This window comes from Trachemys scripta, chromosome 16 (assembly GCF_013100865.1).
Source record: "Trachemys scripta elegans isolate TJP31775 chromosome 16, CAS_Tse_1.0, whole genome shotgun sequence".
In the NCBI taxonomy this organism is placed as follows: Eukaryota; Metazoa; Chordata; order Testudines; family Emydidae; genus Trachemys; species Trachemys scripta.
The window spans coordinates 22,666,389-22,686,450 of record NC_048313.1 but is presented as its reverse complement, the minus strand read 5'-3'; the positions used below and the strand labels follow the sequence as shown (position 1 = coordinate 22,686,450).

The window sequence follows — 20,062 nt, the reverse complement described above, 5'->3', positions numbered from 1 at the left end:
ATTTGAAAAGTCATAACCTGTTAAACATTACTGTCCTGTTAAAATGTGCATATCATCATTGTATAGGGAGTTCTGATTTTGCCATATGCTTGTTACTGAAACCAGTGGGTCTGGGAAACACTCACAGACCAGCCCCTCAGAAGTAACAAAAACAGTAAACAAAAGCCACACATGTGAAGCCTCAGGTGCACAAGAGGTGTGAGTAATACATTTACAATCCACCTGACAGACACTATGAATTCATTGTCTGCAGCCCAACAGAGTGTATAAATAAGGGACAGTGATATCACCACGGGGCCTCTCCTTCCCCCTCTGTATTCAAGGAAGCAAGATTGTCTGGAAGACAAAAAGACTCATCAGTGAACTGTGAGAGAGGGGCATGGTTCTGACTGGAAGACTGTCCAGTTAGCATGGACAGCTGAAAGATTTGGGTAAGATAAATCCTTTTGCTTTCAAAACTTATCATGAAAAAGTGTAGGAATTGGCTTGCAATTTTGTCTTTTATTTCTTTTGTAATCAATTCTGGTTTTCTATGCCTCTATCACCTATAAACACTGAAATCTATATTTTTATAGTTCATAAATTTGTTTTAATATTTTATCTAAAACAGTGTGGTTGATTGAATTGATTGGGAAATCTCTTTCCAGGTTAAAATGACAGACTTTATGAGCTTGTATTGCTCAGAAACCAAATAGTATAAGATGGTACATTTCTGGGGTGCAAGGCTGGGACTAGGGATATGCAGGTGTTGCCCATATATAATTCAAGAGTGGCTGGGCATAACACTCTGGTATAGGTCTGGGGGTGACTTGCATGCTAAAGGCTGGGGTAAGTGGGCAGAGTGGCAGCTCACACAGCAAAGCAGGGCATTGTGTACATCAGACTGGAGAATTAAGGGGGCACAGCTGTCCTACGATCCGGATTGTACCCTGGCAGATGTAACAGGTCGTTTTAGCAAATGCTGTTTTGAGTAATGGTGCATGGGTTGTTTTTGCATTCATATATAGTGAGATTTCTGCACTGTCAAAATGGCTGCACTAAGCTGCTACTAACCAGCAAGTCCATAAGGATAAGGGGAGGCTCATGAAAAGGCAGGAAGGAAAAAGGCTTTGGAAGTTTATTATCTTTGATAAAATTTCAACTGAAAATGAGGACTTTGTATTAACATTTTCATAAATGCACAAAATCTATTCACAGGGAAGTCTGAGTTTACACTAGACATTAAATTAGAACTACATGAAATGACACAAAAGATGGAAGTTCCTATTCAATAGCAAAGTCCAATGAAAGTTTTGGTAAAGCAATGTTCTGTTCTGGTTAATTAGTTCAGAATGAATTTGAGTAAAGAAAAGAAAAGCTTGTTTTCCTATACAAAATTACAATACAGAGAACGCGTACAATTACAATACAGGGGGTTTAATTGTTAGTAACTATCAACTAGAACAGAAATTTCATAGTAAAAAAAATCTTATGGGAATTAAAATAAGTCAACTTTAACTGGAAAATCTGAGACAAATGCCAAGTCTTAGAAGAGATACTTTCAGATTCTTACCATAAAATTGATATTTAAAAAATGAATTTGGTTAGGAAAATGAAGCAAGTTCTTTTAAAACAATTTCACATCCCAATGGGCAGAAGTAAAAAGAACTCAACCGTGTCATGCTGAGAGGTAGAGAGGTATCACTGTGATCACAATCTTCTATTGGTTCCAGGGTTTTTCTGAGGTAATTAGCTGTGTGTCAAGTTGTATAAACAATAGTATTGGCAAGAGAGCAACATTGACAAGTTACACTAATGACCTCTTTCCTCTCATCAATAGGTCCTAAAAACTTAATTAGACGCATCCGAATTAACACTTCCAGGGTCTCCAGCAGGTGAAGTAATTGATGAAGGGGTGGTAGCGTCCTGCCAGCTGCCATTAGCCTGAATGGGGGATAAATCTATTGTCATTAAATCCTTAAGATGTTACTTGCATCCAAAAGATAAAGCATTTTAGTTATCTTATTTCCACATTTCAATAGAACAGTTTTGTGCTTATGAAAGGAAGGAATTAAACAATTAGAACAGGGCTCAGTGCAGACAAGCTCCTCCTACACACACCTCTTCTGTGCAAGTTACCTAATCACCTGCATCACACCAGCTGCTCTTCTATTCCAGATAGAGACTGTAATATGCATGAATCTGAGACTAGGACATGACGCACCAAAATCTCACTGGTGACCTATGCCTAGATTTTAACTGCATCTCCAGAAGCGAAAGATGGGTGCATTAACCTCTTTGCCACACAAGGCCCCTTCTCCCACCTCCAGTAAAGAACATTCCAAGCACAATTTAAAACAAAAACAGGAGAATCTATAACATTTACAGGTCATTAGCTAGCCTGAAACGGATATGAAGTTTGTTGTGCTTGTAAAGCAGTGTGTTTCAGATAAGAATTTCGCATAAGCCAAGGAAAATGCTAGTGCTAGACTGAGTGGGGTCTCAGCATGCCATTTCCTTTATAGCTAGGGTGATCAGATAGCAACTGTGAAAAAACAGGACAGGGGATTGGGGGGGAGGGGGAGAATAGACACCTATATAAGAAAGTCCCCAAAAATGGGACCGTCTCTTTAAAAACAGGACATCTGGTCAGCCTATTTATAGCCCACTGGATATTTTTTAAAGCTTAGTCCAGTGGTTCCCAAACTTTTGAGTGTCATCCCCCCACCCCACCCACCGAGCCGGGGTTGGGAGCAGGACTGGGGCTCGGGGGTGGGGTCATGGAAGAGACAGGGGTAGAGGCAGGGGCTGGCATCTGGGCCTGTGGCCAGGTATGAGAGTCCATCCCTAGCTTTGCCCCCAGCCTCATCCCCAGGCCAGGAACGGAACCACAGCCATGGCTGGTGCAGACCCAGGATTGGAGCCACACTGAGGTTGGGGACGGGGCCAGGGATGCAGCGGAGTACAGGACCAGAGCAGAGCTGGGGCCAGGGAGGAGCTGGGTGATACTCCCTTCCTGCCCCCATGGAGACTGGCCCGGGCCCTACCACACCCCACCCAGACATCCCTCTACACTCCCATAGTGGGGCACGCCCCACACTTTGCAGATCTCTGGCTGAGACAATAGCCTTTCCATTGGAGTAACTCAAAGAGGCTAGCTAGTCCCTCTAGCTACACAGAGCAATCATTCTGGGCATCCGAAGAAGTGAGGTTCTTACCCATGAAAGCTTATGCTCCCAATACTTCTGTTAGTCTTAAAGGTGCCACAGGACCCTCTGTTGCATTTTGGGCATGGCTACACTTGCAGATGTAGAGTGCTGTGAGTTAAACCTGCTTTCAGAGAGTGCAGTAGGGAAAGCGCTGCAGTCTGTCCACACTGACAGCTGCTTGCGCACTGGCGTGGCCACATTTGCAGCACTTGCAGCAGCATTGGGAGCGGTGCATTATGGGCAGCTATCCCAGCATGCAAGTGACTGCAACGTGCTTTTCAAATGAGGGTGGGGTGGGGTAGAGTGCGACAGGGAGTGTGTTGTGTGTGTATGTGGGGGGAGAGAGTGGGTTTGTGGGGGGCCGAGAGCACGTCAGCATGCTGTCTTGTAAGTTCAGACATCAGCAGACCTCCTCCTCTCCCCCCCCCCCCCACATAGCATTCCACACTAATGGTTGTTTTGTCTCAGAGCAGATAAGCAGCCGGCTGTCAGAAACAGAGCTTTCAAATGGCATATCCGCATTCCTACAGTGAGTTCAAAACAATGGCAAGAGTGGCCACTTGACTTAAGGGGATTATGGGACGTTTCCAGAGGCTGATCAGAGCGCAGTAATGCAACACTCGTCCACATTGGCGCTGCAGTGCTCCAGTGGGGGCGCAGCAAACGTTATTCCACTTGCCGAGGTGGAGTACCAGTAGCACTGTAGCCGCGGAGTCAGAGCACTCTATGTGCCTTGCCAGTGTGGATGGGTAGTAAGCTAGTGCACCCAGGGCTGCTTTAATGCACTGTAACTCGCAAATGTAGCCAAGCCCTTCGTGACTGGGGGTAGAGCAGGAATAGCAGAAGACCACTAGTTTCTGGAAATCACCTTTGTATAAACAAACAGTAATTTACAACTATGTTAAGAAATGCATTCTCTAATTCATGCTAATAAATTCACTTATCTACTGAAAGTGAAATCAAGCTCCTTACATCAATGCGCTGCGTCGTATACAAAGGGTTCCCCACAATGGTGTCATATCTTCCTGTCTGGTGTATGACATGATGTAAGGAATCCATCTGTAACAAGACCACATATGGGATGGGATTAACAAGGGAAATGATCTGATAAGAAATGAAGCCGTGTGGTTGTAACACAGCATTCTAATACCTAGAGCATGTGGCACGGAAAGATGCAGAGGGCCAAATAGTTTTAACTTGCACCTCTCAAGTGGTTTTCTTGTATGAAAGGATTTGCCTTCATGGTTCTCTTCCCTCCTATTTGGGGATAACCGGGTTTTGTGTTGGTTTTTTTAAAGGCAAAAATATTTCTTAAAGTTAAATGAAAAGTCTAAACCTATGGGGGTTTAAGGTAGACTTCCTGACTGCTGCTCATATTATCAGTTGGATTATCTGAGTAGCTCACGATCAACGAGTCACCAGTTCCGATGGCATTACAACCTGGTTCCCAGCCCACTAGGGCATATAGCCTCTATTAAAGAGATAAAGAAGTTCTTATGTAGCTTACATAATATTGCTAATTATTCAATTTAAATTAAAAAAACTTAAAAATTTTAAAATATTGTTAACAGGTCAAACTTTCCTTAAAAGTATGAAGCAAGACTCACTTTAAAATGAGAAAATGTTGATATTTACAATGTAAATTAAGATGCAAAGCTTTTGATACGGTCTCTCACAGTATTGTTGCCAGCAAGTTAAAGTATGGATTGGACAAAAGGACTATAAAGTGGATAGAAAGCTGGCTAGATTGTCGGGCTCAACGGGTAGTGATCAACGGCTCGATGTCAAGTTGGCAGCCAGGATCAAGCGGAGTGCCCCAGGAGTCGGTCCTGGGGATGGTTTTGTTCAACAGCTTCATTAATGATCTGGATGATGGGATGGATTGCACCCTCATCAAGTTCGTGGTTGACAATAAGATGGGGGGAGAGGTAGATATGCTGGAGGGTAGGGATAAGGTCCAGAGTGACCTAGACAAATTGGAGGATTGGGCCAAAAGAAATCTGAGGAGGTTCAACAAGGACAAGTACAGAGTCCTGCACTTAGGACGGAAGAATTCCATGCACCGCTACAGGCTGGGGACCCACTGGCTAAGCGGCAGTTCTGCAGCAAAGAACCTTGGGATTACAGTCGACAAGAAGCTGGATATGAGTCAGCAGCGTGCCCTTGTTGCCAAGAAGGCTAATGGCATATTGGGCTGCATTAGTAGGAGCATTGCCAGCAGATCGAGGGAAGTGATTATTCCCCTGTATTCAGCACTAGTGAGGCCACGTCTGGAGTATTGCATCCAGTTTTGGGCCCCCCACTACAGAAAGGATGTGGACACATCGGAGAGAGTCCAGCGGAGGGCAACAAAAATTATTAGGAGGCTGGGATACATTACTTATGAGGAGAGGCTGAGGGAACTAGACTTATTTTAGTCTGCAGAATAGAAAAGTGAGGGGGATTTGATAGCAGCCTTCAAATACCTGAAGGGGGATTCCAAAGAGGATGGAGCTAGGCTGTTCTCAGTGGTGGCAGATGACAGAACAAGGAGTAATGGTCTCAAGTTGCAGTGCGGGAGGTCAAGGTTGGATATTAGGAAAAATTATTTCACTAGAAGAGTGGTGAAGCACTGGAATGGGTTACCCCGGGTGGTGGTGGAATCGCCATCCTTATCGGTTTTTAAGGTCCGGCTTGACAAAGTCCTGGCAGGGATGATTTAGCTGGGGTTGGTCCTGCTTTGAGCAGGGGGTTGGACTAGATGACCTCCTGAGGTCTCTTCCAACTCTAATCTTTTATGATTCTATGATATATGGGATCACTGTTAGATCAATTTAGGCCCCAAGTTTAGAGTTTATAAATCCAAAGTTCAAGAGAAATGGGTCCTTGAAGGGTTCCCCCCAACCTCCAAATTCCACATTAAAAAACCCAACTTTGTTCAGCTTTAATCATTCCTTGAAATCCAATCAACAGAGCACTGTTCTAATACAGGAGAGCTAGGAATTGGGGTGGGAATCACTACTCTATCCTCATTAAAGTATGTGAATACTGAATGTGCAAAACCAGTTATTTAATTTTACAAATTTGAATCCATATAGGAGGGAAGAACAGTACCAAATGAGACATTTGCCTTGTTGATGAAGCTATGTGCCAGTTCTCCCACACGCCTACCTGTGACTGCACATTGGCTCCCACTGGGGAGCTCTGATAAGAAGTCAGTGACTGCAAGTTTATAAATGAATCTCCAGAATTTGTCATCTTAAAAGAGCCAGAGGAACCTGAAAAAAGCAAGAATAAAATTTAGCCAAATGCAGAGAAACTGTTTGGCTCTTTCTTCAAAAGCAGAATTATTATGTTATCTTAAGTTTGAAGGAAAACTAAAAAAAAAATTATACATACAAAAAAGGCAACTTTCAAACATTGCCAAAAGATACCCAGGGCAAGTATATGCCTTCAGAAAGTGAATAAAGGTTAAATAAGAGAAACAAACCGATACAAGTACTGTCTTTATTGGCAAAAGACAAGCCATCTGGGTCCATGATACACACTCCCCTGTTCGGTAAGTATTAAGGATACACTATTATAAAGAAGACATGATACAGCGATTACTAAACATGAGCTGCACTTGAGATTTTCAGAGGTATTTAGGCATCTAAAGATGTAGACAGGTGCCTGGTGGGATTTTCAGAAGCATACAGGTACCAAACTTGCCACTGAAATCAATGGGAGTTCAGCATCAGGATGCTTCTGAAAATCCCAATAGGCCAATTATCTGCATCTTCAGTTACCTAAATACTTTTCACAATCTGGCCCCTGGTCTACAACCTAGAATTCAAATTAAGTAATTAAGTTAATAGGTGTTCAAAACAAAACTCCAATTAACATGAACAGAGATTAAAAGGGTAATCCTTGGGTCTGGCTAAGCAGCACTCAGTGCAAGACCCAAGTGTGGAGGTAAGAGGTAGAAAGGTGGTTTTATGCATGTTTGAGACTGAGCCTCAAATGCGTTCTGCACTCATCCCCAGTGCAGAGCAGCCATGCCAACAGCAGCATTCTCCTAGGAACCATTCTGCTAGCTAGGGATTGCTGGCATGCAAGCCACCATGTCCCCTCCCCCATGGCTTCATGCCCCCTGGGAATTCCCTACGGGCAACTTCCAATGGGGGAGGGGGGAAGAGCGCCAAGGATCTGGTCCCAAAGGTATAACACATTGATGGGAAGAATGATACACACACCTGGGTCTATGAGATATAACCAGTGTTTAATTTGTGCCTGGGCTGAGCCCCAGCATCTTAAGGCTTGGCAGTTCATAGCCCTGGCACTTATGGCCTTGCCGCATCAGTTATGAATGTAAAAAATAATAATAAGAAGAAAAAATAATTTTTGCTTGAGCCCTGGCACCTCTTTCATTACAAATTAGGCTCTGGATATAACCCTCCATAAAACAAACCTCTCATATCACATGATAGTGTGACAGCTCTGCAGAGGGCATATTTTCATGTAAAGAGGAAAGCGGTAATGTCTTTTTATTTTTAAACCACCAAATTAAACCTCTAACATTACAAAATGGATCTAGTTTTTTCACTCCTCTAGTCACTGTCTAAAAGGAGGTGGTGGTAACTCCCTGATGTAAACACTTCTTTAGGTTTTTCCTTTGACAATCTTCAGTAAAGCCACACTAATGTGCATTGTTGATGGGAAGTCTCACTGGTCTACTGAAATTACCGAAGTAAGCAAACAGAATATCCAAGGATAACGGATCACAATCTGACACATTTAACTTAGATTTGATTTATGAAATATTTTGTACTGTAACATCTTAGTAAGCCTTCTGTAGTATAACTTTTAAAGTAATAAATACTTAGTTCTTGGTTAACCTCTGTTGGTAATATTACTCCTGGGGGAATTCTGCACCACTACACATGCGCAGAATTAATGTCCCCCACAGAAAAATGCTTTCTGATGGGGAAGCAAAGGGAAGCCACAAGAGCAGTCATGTGACCCTTCCCAGCAGTATGTTTCAGATGCCCAGGGCAGCCGACAGAGGTAATTCACTGTTGGGCAAGGGGCGGGACTGGGAAAGACTCAGCTGGTGGCTCCTACTCTGTGCCAGGCTCAGCTGCTAGTCCCGGCTGAGCTGGGCAGAAGAAGTTCTCCCCCTGCACAGCATTCAGGGCCTTGTCAGACCCACCCCCCCAGATTTCTCCCCCAGCTGTAGGAAGCTCTGCAAACTCTCCCCCACTGCCACGCTTCCTGCGCCCATCGCTCTTCAGCTGCAGGGGGAGGGTGTGACAAAGTGGGACTGTTCTTAATGTTTCCTCTAAATATTGTAGGGGTACCTCAGTTTCCCCTATGCATTTCTTAAGTCTCTAGGTGGTGGGATAAAGGCCAGTGTGCATAAATGGCCGACACTCTTTCTCCTGGCAACTAATGGCCAGGGCCCTTCCCCCTTTCAAGGTGATAGCTAAAGGTGTTGGAGAACAAAGGAATCAGGTGCCCTCCTGGCCCGGAAAGGGACAAAGCCCAGAGGAGGAGGGGCTGGAGGGGAAGTCAGTTTGGAGCTAACTGGGGACAAGGAGTGAAGTGCAGACGTGGGTGTCGGGCTCACTGCCCCCCAAAATGGACCCGGCTGAGGGGTCCTGTTCTCTGGACCTACAAGCTCTGTTTTAGACCGTGTTCCTGTCATCTAATAAAGCTCTGTTTTACTGGCTGGCTGAGAGTCACATCTGACTGCAAAGTGGGGATGCAGGACCCTCTGGCTTCCCTAGGACCCCGCCAGGGCGGACTCGCTGTGGGAAGCGCACGGAGGAGCAGAGGATGCTGAATGCTCCAAGGTCAGACCCAGGAAGGTGAAGCCGTGTGAGCTTCTTGCCCTGAAGACAGTCTGCTCACAGAAAGGAGACTTCCCCAGAGTCCTGACTGGCTTTGTAGGGAGCAGGTCCAGAGCATTGCCCAGGGACTCCGTGACAGAGGGATCACTGTACAGGGAGCTGCTTCCACATCCGCCCAACCCCTGTGCATCCAGACCCCCTCATATCCAGACCCTCCCGCCAAGCCCCATTCCCCTTGCCCGTGGACCACCCCAAATGAGCCAAGCGCACCCAGATCCCCATCCTACCAAGCCCCAACCAGCTGCACCTGGATCCCCACGCCCACTGAGCCCCACTCCCCCAGCATCTGGACCCCTCCCCAATGAGCTCTCCACATTCAGACCCCCCTGCTGAGCTCTATCCCCCCCCCACATCCCCCCCACTGAGCCCCAACCACCTTCACCTGAACGCCCCTGCAAAGTCCCATCATCATTTCACCCAGAACTCCCCCCAACAAGCCCCTGTGCATCCAGATCCCCCCCAACACCCAGATCCCCCATTGAGCTGCTCACACCCAGTGCCCCACACAGAACCCTCTCAACCCACACCTGGATCCCCCACACTAAGCCACTCCACACTTGGATCGTGCCTTCCCACACCTGGTGTACCTGGCACGGAGGGGCAGGGCCCTGGGGTGTTTCTGAGGCAGGCCCAGTCCTTGCTGTGTGCCAGGGTTGGGTGCAACCTCACTGCTGAGTCTGTGTCCCTGTGGTGGGGTGTGGTGCAGAGTGCTCTCCCACCTCGGTGCAGCCAGTGGCCTGTGCTCCCCAATGCCATGCTATAGCTTCCACATTTATTTGACAAATAAAATTTGCAGAATTTTAAAATATTGCGTGCAGAATTCTTAATTTTTTGGTGCATAATGCCCTCAGGAGTGTAATATGAGGCTTCCCTATAGAACTCGCTACTAATTTTTTTCTGAGGAGACAGATGTGGTCAGGGATGCACAAATTATGTGGGACAGATTAGGAAGGTGAGAATTAACAAGTTTCAATTGTATCTTTTAACATGTCTGTATGATTAGTCGGAAGTATCAGTACACACACACAGGCTCTCATCCTTTGTGGTGCTCTGACAATGTGCTATATAGAGACTAGGAGAGCCATTTGCAACAAGAATGACAAGCCTCTGGCTCTGGACTAGAGAGGCTTCTGAAAGCAGGAACATGAGAAATACCTTTTTTTAGAGGCAGCTTTTCCTTACTGGGGTTCTTACTTACCAGAATTTGGTGTTGATGGAGAGTTTGCCTGGTTACCTTGGGCCACCACATTTGTTGCATCCACTGCTGTTTTTGCTGCATAAATGTTAGCCTCTTCCTGGAACTTCCCCATATTTTTTTTGTATCGGATTCTCTTGTTACCAAACCAGTTGGAGACCTAGAAAAACATCCCTGGTCAGTCCTTGACCAAACTATCATTATCTCCTAGTTGTTATTGAGTCTACCACCAAAGGTAACTCTTAAACTAAGGTTAGAGGGGAAAATTTGCCATACAGCTTCTAACAAAATCTAGGATGCATAAAAGCATCTTTCACCATAATAGATGGTAACAATGAGCCATGAGAGTTTAACTGCACGTCTCCTAGTGACAGAGGACTATTGACATTTTACAAAAAACACACATCATTATTAAAATAAAAAAGCATCTTTACAATTAGAACAATTTCAAATAAAGCACTGTATACCTGCGAGACTGTGATGCCACCCTTCTTCGCTAGCTCTTCTTTGGCTTCTTCACTGGGGTAAGGATTACTCAGGTGGGAATAAAAATATTCATTCAGTACTTCTGTTGCCTGTTTGCTGAAGTTACGCCGTTTACGCCTAAAAATACACAATAGTTATTCTTCCTGCTAAAAAAAAAAAAGTGTTAAAGAAAAGAATATACCACAGGGATTTGTCTCATCTACTCTATATTGTTTCAGCAAATATGCAAGACAGACTTAATAGCTATTAAAGATTGTAATATTAATCATAACTAAGCATACTTCGTAACAAACTACATGTGGCGTGTATTTAAAGATATTTATACTAGTTCACGGTTGTAAATGCAGGCATTATAACTTTTATAATTACTAGCATCAAGCAACATAAACATCAGAAAATGTTGTCAGAGCCAATAGCTGTTGCCACTGGGTTGTTCTTGTTTATTACCTTGCATCAAGAAATCGTGAGCGCAAGATCATCACTGCCTCACATGTGCTCTGTTTCAGCTGCATCTGGATAGTGCTGAATTTGCCATGGATTATGTTCACCATGCGTTCAATTTCTTTTGGCGAAATTGGCCTTGTTCTACTCTGTTCTCTGAGAAGGTTCATAACGTGGGTGGTGAACTCACTGCACGCCTGAAAATAAATTAAATCAAAAAAACAAACAATAAAGTACCCCTAAAGTTCAGTTTAATTTCCCCAATAAGTGAATAAATCCAGAATATTTTAATTCATGTTTAGCTTTACTCCTCCATTTGCTCTTAAAAGTATTGCAACAAGTATAATCTGTCAATTATCTTAGACATTAGACTAGGTAAGTTAATGAATGTCAAAAGTCCTTTCATTTTAGTCTTATTCTAACATAGTGAGCTGAAAGATTTTTAATTGAATTTGCCATTCTTGCATTCATATGAATAGATTATACTCCCTGTTCTGCGCTTACAACCAACAGCAAAGGAAAAATTGTTATTTTTTTAATTGAGATAAAAACTCTTCCATGCAGAAAGATCACCTGTTCATATTTCTCTAGCTCAGAGTGGTATATCTGTCGGATCTGTGACAGCTTGGCCCTGTAGTCAGAGTGTTCAATGCTATTGTCATTTGGACAGCCACCTGATGTTGCTGCTACAGTCGTAGGTCCTCCTCTTCCTCTTTTCTCGGGCCCGGAGACACCCTCTGCCAGCAACATGTTATCTAGTCTCATTAGTTGAGCATCGGGGGGATCTTCCTCCTGAATACCGCGAATACTTAACACTAGATAAATATAAACAGGGATCAACAGATTATTTCTGAAGTAGGAAAAAAGTCAGCTTTAACTCTGGTGATTTATTTATATTCTCTTCACAGATTTTAACAGAGTCATGTCTTCATGTACAAGGAAAAAGGGGACAGTTAATGAAGCTGAAAGACGACAAATTCTAAATTCACAAGATGCTGCTAAGACCAAGAATTTACTAAAATTCAAAGAAAGATTGTACATTTATATGTATAACAAGAATATACCGAGTTACAGTAATTAACATTAAAATAATACTGTTGGAAGGGACTTAAAACCTCACGCTTCAGGTCTTAGGCTAATCTCTAACTATTAGAGATTAGGTTGAGAACGTCATGGAACAGATAACCCTCCCATTTGCCCCTGCAGGGTTTCACCATCCTCAGAAGCATATGGTGCTGGCTACTGTTGGAGACAGGATACTGGACTGGGTTTGATCCACCATGGCAATTGTTTATTCCTAGACATGTAACTGAAAAGAATGACACAAAAGTACAAACTTCTACGGAAGTCAGTACAACAGGGATGAATTTTGCCTAGTCTGTTTTATGTCACCAAGTCTGACACCTCTGAATTTCCATTAGAATCAGACCTAGAGGTATTACTTTGTGAATAGTCTAAAACCACCAAAACAGTCCTATACTTATGTCTGAATTGTTCATAAGTCTCTACTAATTGCAAGAGAGCCACACTTTAGAGCTGTTTATGAACTTACATGCTTCTACATATGTAGTTTGCTTAAACATGTTTATTTAAAAAAAATGCCACTAATGATTTCCTTCTCCCAACTATGTTTTGTCTCAACAGCTGATTGGGGGCAATCTCCATTCTAAATAAGAGCTTGCGGGACAGTTCATCCAATTGAGCAATATACATATGCAAACACTTTTCATTTCTTTCTAATTCAAATTCTATTCTTTTCTTGTTAAGACAATTTTTTAGACTCAAGAGAACAGTAGGTGATAGACAATTTTTGTTAAATGACTGAAGGTTGCACAGCTTCACAGATTTGATATCCTATAATGTTCACACGCCAAGGACATTTTTTTTTTTATACGAAGATTCAGGATGAAGGAGATGCCATAATTATGAAGCAATTGGGTAAAGGGACCATCTTTCACTGTAGGCAAGGCCAGGATCCAGATTAACAAGTACACAAACACTTAATATACACAGATTACAAAATACTGAAACAATATAAATAAAAATCAAGGTTACCTTACAATTAGAAATTCATAAGCCAACATTCACAATTCTGAAAACACACATTCAACAAAAGTTAAAGGTTAGTTTTTATTGTGTCTCACAATATTTTACAAACCATACAGAAACTATAAACCATGCAGACAGTGAAAAGAGACAATATACAAATTTACTCTAAACTGCCAATGTAGTCAAATTCTTCTCCAAAGTGCACCTCCCTGAACCCACTCTTTCTACCTTTGCCAGCAAAAAACAAAAACAAAAAACAAAACAGAGCAAGGGCATGCACACAGGGTGTCAACATAAAACCTTGCTCCACAAACCATGAATCAGGCTCCACATAACAGCATTGGCTTTCATCAAAAATAGTTCTATTATATTAACTAAACCTCAGTTGCTTCACTTTAGAAAAGTTACACAACTCCAGCAAAAGTTGGAAAAAGCTGAAGTACTCAATGCTTTTTTTGCCTCAGTCTTCACAGACAAGGTCAGCTCCCAGACTGCTGCACTGGGCAGCATAGTATGGGGAGGAGGCGAGCAGCAGCGCTCAGTGGTGAAAGAACAGGTTAAGGACTATTTAGAAAAGCTGAACATGCACAAGACCAAGGACCCGTATGCAATACATCCGAGGGTGATTGGGAGTTGGCCGATATGATTGCAGAGCCATTGGAGATTAGCTTAGAAAACGCGTGGCGATCAGGGGAAGTACCGGACGATTGGAAAAAGGCAAACATAGTGCCCATCTTTTAAAAAGGGAAGAAGGAGAATCTGGGGAACTACAGACTACAGCCTCACCTCAGTCCCTGGAAAAATCATGGAGCAGGTCCTAAAGGAATCCATTTTGAAGCACTTGGGTTGAGGAAGGTGACCAGGAACAGTGAACATGGATTCACCAAGGGGAAGTCATGCCTGACTAACCTAATTGCCTTCTATGATGAGATAACTGGCTCTGTGGATATGGGGAAAGCGGTGGACATGATATACCTTGACTTTAGTAAAGCTTTTGATACATTCTCCCACAGTATTCTTGCCAGCAAGTTAAAGAAGTATGGATTGGATGAATGGACTATAAAGTGGATAGAAAGCTGGGCTAGATTGTAGGGCTCAACGGGTAGTGATCAATGGCTCGATGTCTAGTTGGCAGCCGGTATCAAGCGGAGTGCCCCAGGGGTAGGTCCTGGGGCCAGTTTTGTTCAACATCTTCATTAATGATCTGGATGATGGGATGGATTGCACCCTCAGCAAGTTCGCGGATGACAATAAGATGGGGGGAGAGGTAGATATGCTGGAGGGTAGGGATAAGGTCCAGAGTGATCTAGACAAATTAGAGGATTGGGCCAAAAGAAATCTGATGAGGTTCAACAAGGACAAGTGCAGAGTCCTGCACTTAGGAAGAAAGAATCCCATGCACTGCTACAGGCTGGGGACCGACTGGCTAGGTGGCAGTTCTGCAGAAAAGGACCTGGGGATTACAGTGGATGAGAAGCTGGATATGAATCAACAGTGTGCCCTTGTTGCCAAGAAGGCTAATGGCATATTGGGCTGCATTAGTAGGAGCATTGCCAGCAGATCGAGGGAAGTGATTATTCCCCTCTATTCAGCACTGATGAGGCCACGTCTGGAATACTGCATCTAGTTTTGGGCCCCCTACTACTAAAGGATGTGGACAAATTGGAGAGAGTCCAGCAGAGGGCAACGATAATGATTAGTTTCAGAGTAACAGCCGTGTTAGTCTGTATCTGCAAAAAGAAGAACAGGAGTACTTGTGGCACCTTAGAGACTAACAAATTTATTAGAGCATAAGCTTTCGTGGACTACAGCCCACTTCTTCGGATGCATATAGATAATGATTAGGAGCCTGGGGCACATGACTTATGAGAAGAGGCTGAGGGAACTGTACTTATTTTAGTCTGCAGAAAAGAAAAGTGAGGGGGATTTGATAGCAGCCTTCAACTACCTGAAGGGGTGTTCCAAAAAGGATGGAGCTAGGCTGTTCTCAGTGGTGGCAGATGACAGAACAAGGAGTAATGGTTTCAAGTTGCTGTACGGGAGGTCTAGGCTGGATATTAGGAAAAACTATTTAACTAGAAGAGTGGAGAAGCACTGGAATGGGTTATCTAGGGAGGTGGTGGAATCTCCATCCTTAAAGGTTTTTAAGGTCTGGCTTGACAAAGCCCTGGCCGGGATGATTTAGTTGGGGTTGGTCCTGCTTTGAGCAGGGGGTTGGACTAGATAACCTCCTGAGGTCTCTTCCAACCCTGATAGTCTATGATTCTATGAAAAGAAAAGAAAAAAAAAAAATCAACCATCTTCCAACAGCAGGAAGTAGTCCTGAATTCCTTTCAGATCACCTAGAGAAAACAGTTCTTAATTTTTGCATCTTATGTTTTTGCATATTCTTTGCAAGAAAGCAAGAGTGTGTGTAACAGACTGATATGGATTACACCATTTCCTCTAGATACAGTACTTCCCCTACTACATAGTCAGTCTTAAAACAGTGTACCGTATTTACTGAAAAGTTTCAGACAAAATCTTGGGCAACACAGACTGCATTAACTCCAGAGAATGGGCAAAGATTTTTTTCCACTTTTAAATGGGTTTTAAATGGCATATGTGCATAGTGAAACACCATTTATGTAGCAAACACTGCCTTGCCACCCATAGCTAGCAGTTTCATGGTCCTCAACTTAGTTTTACTCTCTCGCTTTCAACCTTGTAAGTCTGTTCCTCTGACTTCTATAATTCACCCTCCTTGGTGTAAATGGCCTCTCGTTCCAAGATTCAGTCACCGGAAAATGGAACAAAACCAGTTCCACAGAAAGAAGAAAATGAAAAGCAAACTGAAGAGATGCTCTCCATTAAAACATAAATGGGAAATTCTGCTAAAGGAGCGTAAGGAAGGGACACTGTTGCATATTTTTTAATCAGCAGCAATTCAAATTCTTTCCTTTGTTTTAGTTTCTGGTAAGCATTTTTTTTACTGAAGATCATACACAAAAGTGTTCCTCTAACAGCACCATTACTGAATAGATATTTTTGTAACATGGAAACAAGAGGGAAAAAAATGGTAATTTTTTTTTTTTTTTTAAACTGCCAGTTCTCTATTTCCAAATAGTTCTGAACCATGGGTTGGCCAATGGGACTGCAATCACAGGGGCAAGTGAGCCAGAGTTCATTTGCTAACTAATCTTGGCTAAAATTCACATTAAAGTATTTTGATTGGTACGTACGAATACAATTAACAGGAGCAGATATATTTGGGTCTCGCTTGCTATTTGAAAACAATTCTGCCAAACCCTTTTCCATATGTACTATACTGCATATCAGAATCTGCCTCAGTGCTAGAGTCAAGCTCCCAGCTGCAGCTTAATTTTCTGTCACTTGTCTAATTATGGTAATTAGACATTAGTTATCAATTACACATAGGCTCATCTCAAGTCAACTGTTGAAATGCATGTATGAAATGCTTGTAAAGTCTCAAGGGAAGAATTTAGTTGGCTGACTCGAGTAAGTCACAAGTAACTAGAGAGGAGTTAAATATAATTAACATTTTGTCGGCTACACTTCTACACTGGTAAGTCAAATGTTTGTTTAATGGAACTCTGCCAAGATGATTAAACCTAAGCATTACAACTGAGCTCTCTTTTTTAAACCTACTATACAACAGATATTTTAAACTCCTCCTGGTTTATCTGAAATTCACTTAAATTATACATATAATTGCCCCAAAGATCAGATATTTTAATAGTTAAATAAAGCCATTAAATTCCTCAAAGTCAGGCCTTCACTGGGGCAGCTGTCATAGGTGGTCAATTTTTAGGCCTAATACTTTCAACATCCCTCTTCAACTAGTTTAACATTTGAGTTAATTTTGAATGAATCACACATTTTTTTATTAATACCAAAAGTATTTGAAGAATTCATAACCAAGAATTTGCTGCATGTAGCAGCCTGTTCAAATCAGTGAGAACAAAAGCTGCATTCATTTATGTAACAACCCTCTAGAGCCAGTAATCATGGAAAAGGATGATTGGATGAACAAAACCATAACCAGCACAGCCACTGTACAGGGTGGTATTAAAACCAGCTTGTGGAAGGGTATTTAGATACCACAAGCTGCCTGTAAGTCATTTCAGTTGACATCATCTGGATTTAGTACTGGTTTGCCTTCTACCAAAAAAGAACGTGTTTGGAGCAGTAGAAAAGTGAGAAGCTAAGGATTCTTTAAACAAATTCAAGCCTATGACAGAAACACAAGAATAATACCAGGATTTTAGAGTCTGTTAAGAAACAGGTGAATCTCCTCATACTTTTGATTTTTTTTTTCAAATTCAGGCCAATCTCATCCCTACCAACCATCATTTGCCACACCCATCTGTCTGCCCGCAACGCAATCTTTGTCTCCTCAATACAACACCAGCTTCAGGATCTGACAGAAGTAAAGTGGAAGCATTAAAAAAAAACACTAGTCAATATGCTCCTTCCCCTGCTCCCTCCCCACAAAAATCAGGGACATTTGTAGCACAAATGAACCTTTAAAGACTCCTAAAAAAAAAAAAAAAAAAAAAAAAGCCTTTTTCATTGGCATTAAACAATGATTAATTAAAAGCAATGACAATTGACGATGCACTATTTTCTCTGATGGAGACAAAGCAAAAGTGAAAAATTTAGCTTGAGCTGCCCCAATCTGATCCATCTCCCAAAGCTAGTAAAGAGAGAACATGCTAGTCTCTCACAAATATAAGAAAGAAAGAAAGAAAGAAAACTAAAGTGATCACAAACTTCTAAACTAACATGGGTATCCCACATCATTTTCCCCATATGTTACTGTGTGGATTGGTTCGGTCACGTAAGTTTAGAGGTGGGCTAGCAATGTTTTGCCTTTTGGTAGCCAACTGGACCACAATGCTAATTAGATCCATTTGTTCATCACTGTATCAATACCTTAATAAGTGATCAACATATCAAATTGGACAAAAAGATCAACACATTTTTTAAGTTGCAGCTACACTAGTGGGTACTGCATATTAAAACACTAAGATGTACAATAAACAACATTAATATTACGGGGTTGTGTGTCAAGACTTTACTGAACAAAAGTGGGAGTAGTTGGGTTTTTTCTAGCAGTTGTACTGTACTCGCAAAGGTAATTACCATGTACAGTACCAGAGGATGAGTGAATAAAAGAAAAAGAAAATATATAATTCATGGGTTCCTACTTTAGTTTTCGGTACAAACTTGGGACCAAATATAAATTAAGACTAATTTATTTTGTTTTTTATCTGTCCAGTAGATAGACAATTCTAAGTAAACGTTCTGCCATTCTGCTTATGTAGTTACCTATCACACATTCAATGTTTTAAGCATGACTCAGACTTGTCCGGGCTTAGTATTATGCCCAAATCTATCACTATCCATCCATCATATTTATGAATGCTTTTAACAAACACCCTTCAGGATCATAAAGCATTTTAAACTGGTGCTGTCATATACACTAACACGGTATTATACATTCCCCAGCACAACACACACTAGATATTCATCAAAATGTAAAATAATTATACTAAGGCAAATGAAATTCCCATCATTTCTAATTAATCCTTAATTAAAATACATCACAACCTAAGGTACTGAAACCTCACTCAATATGCAAATGCAATCATTACAATATATTTACATATCATTAATTAAAGATCTGCAGTTCTGTAATGAACTGTATGAGATCACTGATGCCAAAATAAAAATGATATGCAATTTGTTTAGGCTTGTTTTCCTCTCCAGATTTTCTTCCACGTGGCAACAGAACAGAAAAGCTAGAGGTAAATACCTCTATTGGCTGTACGGCACACAAAAACAGAATCTTGAATGTAAACCCCTTTGAATTTCAAGGCATTAGAAGAAGAGGGATAGGGTGGATTTGAAAATGCAGGTCTTACTGGCCCACTTTGTACAGGTGTAAAATGACTACACAAAGTGCAAAGCACTGGGAGTCAGAGGGTTGTACAGATGTTGACTGACTGGAATTTAATAAACAATTCTGATGAGACATGAGGGAATCTATGGAGTAAGAAGATTCCTTTTTAACAGTCATTTTTTAAAATAGAACTGCAGAGTAATTAATTGGCTCTCAGCAGGAACTGGGATTAACTAATCAGCACTAACTAACTGCATGTAGAAAGTGTACACATTTTACATTATTTTAAGACTTGGTGCCTATCGCAATGGCATTTAGTAGCCATACAATTTTTTTTTTTTAAATAATCTCCACACACATCACTTCAAGCCATCCCTTACTGCTACCAAGAGAGAAACCCTCATAATCGCATCATTTAACAAATGGGCCTCCCATTGCACCCTGAAGGCTATCACATCCAAGCTATCACTAGCCACAAGAGGGAGCAAATTCCACAGCCAATGACCCTCTGCTAAGAACAACAGCCCTCAACCCCCACCTCCACCCTAGGGAGTCTGCTTCTCCTCTTCTGGTGTCAACTGTTGTGACAGGACAGAACTTTCTTAAAAGTCAATATCTGAAGGTCTTGTAGATTCTCCACCACAGAAGAAGAAAACTAATTCAGAAGGAAGACAAGCATGATTCTGAGTGCTAAGGAACAAGACAACAACGTAGAAATGTCGTCAAACCCAGCGACAAAGGGAAAACACCCATTTAGCCCCACAGCACTTGCCAAGTTCTATAATGGAATGAAAAAGTACAAACTGAATTAACCTAAAAAGAAGAACAGGAGTACTTGTGGCACCTTAGAGACTAACAAATTTATTAGAGCATAAGCTTTCGTGGACTACAGCCCACTTCTTCGGATGCATATAGAATGGAACATATA

General features: G+C 42.0%; 1 protein-coding gene across 1 annotated transcript in view; it reads right to left on the bottom strand.

Moving 5' to 3' along the window:
- Positions 1 to 1,099: 1,099 nt before the first annotated feature.
- The window catches only part of PBX4 (PBX homeobox 4), a 28,824-nt gene continuing 9,861 nt past the window's right edge, over positions 1,100 to 20,062 (bottom strand). Inside the window, exons 3-9 of the mRNA XM_034792332.1 lie at positions 11,754 to 11,995; positions 11,187 to 11,377; positions 10,721 to 10,856; positions 10,257 to 10,413; positions 6,339 to 6,445; positions 4,161 to 4,247; positions 1,100 to 1,923 (exon numbers count right to left, since the gene is read on the bottom strand). Of these exons, the coding sequence (XP_034648223.1) occupies positions 1,831 to 1,923; positions 4,161 to 4,247; positions 6,339 to 6,445; positions 10,257 to 10,413; positions 10,721 to 10,856; positions 11,187 to 11,377; positions 11,754 to 11,995 (1,013 nt within the window). The 3' untranslated portion in view covers positions 1,100 to 1,830. The remainder of the gene's footprint in view (positions 1,924 to 4,160; positions 4,248 to 6,338; positions 6,446 to 10,256; positions 10,414 to 10,720; positions 10,857 to 11,186; positions 11,378 to 11,753; positions 11,996 to 20,062) is intronic.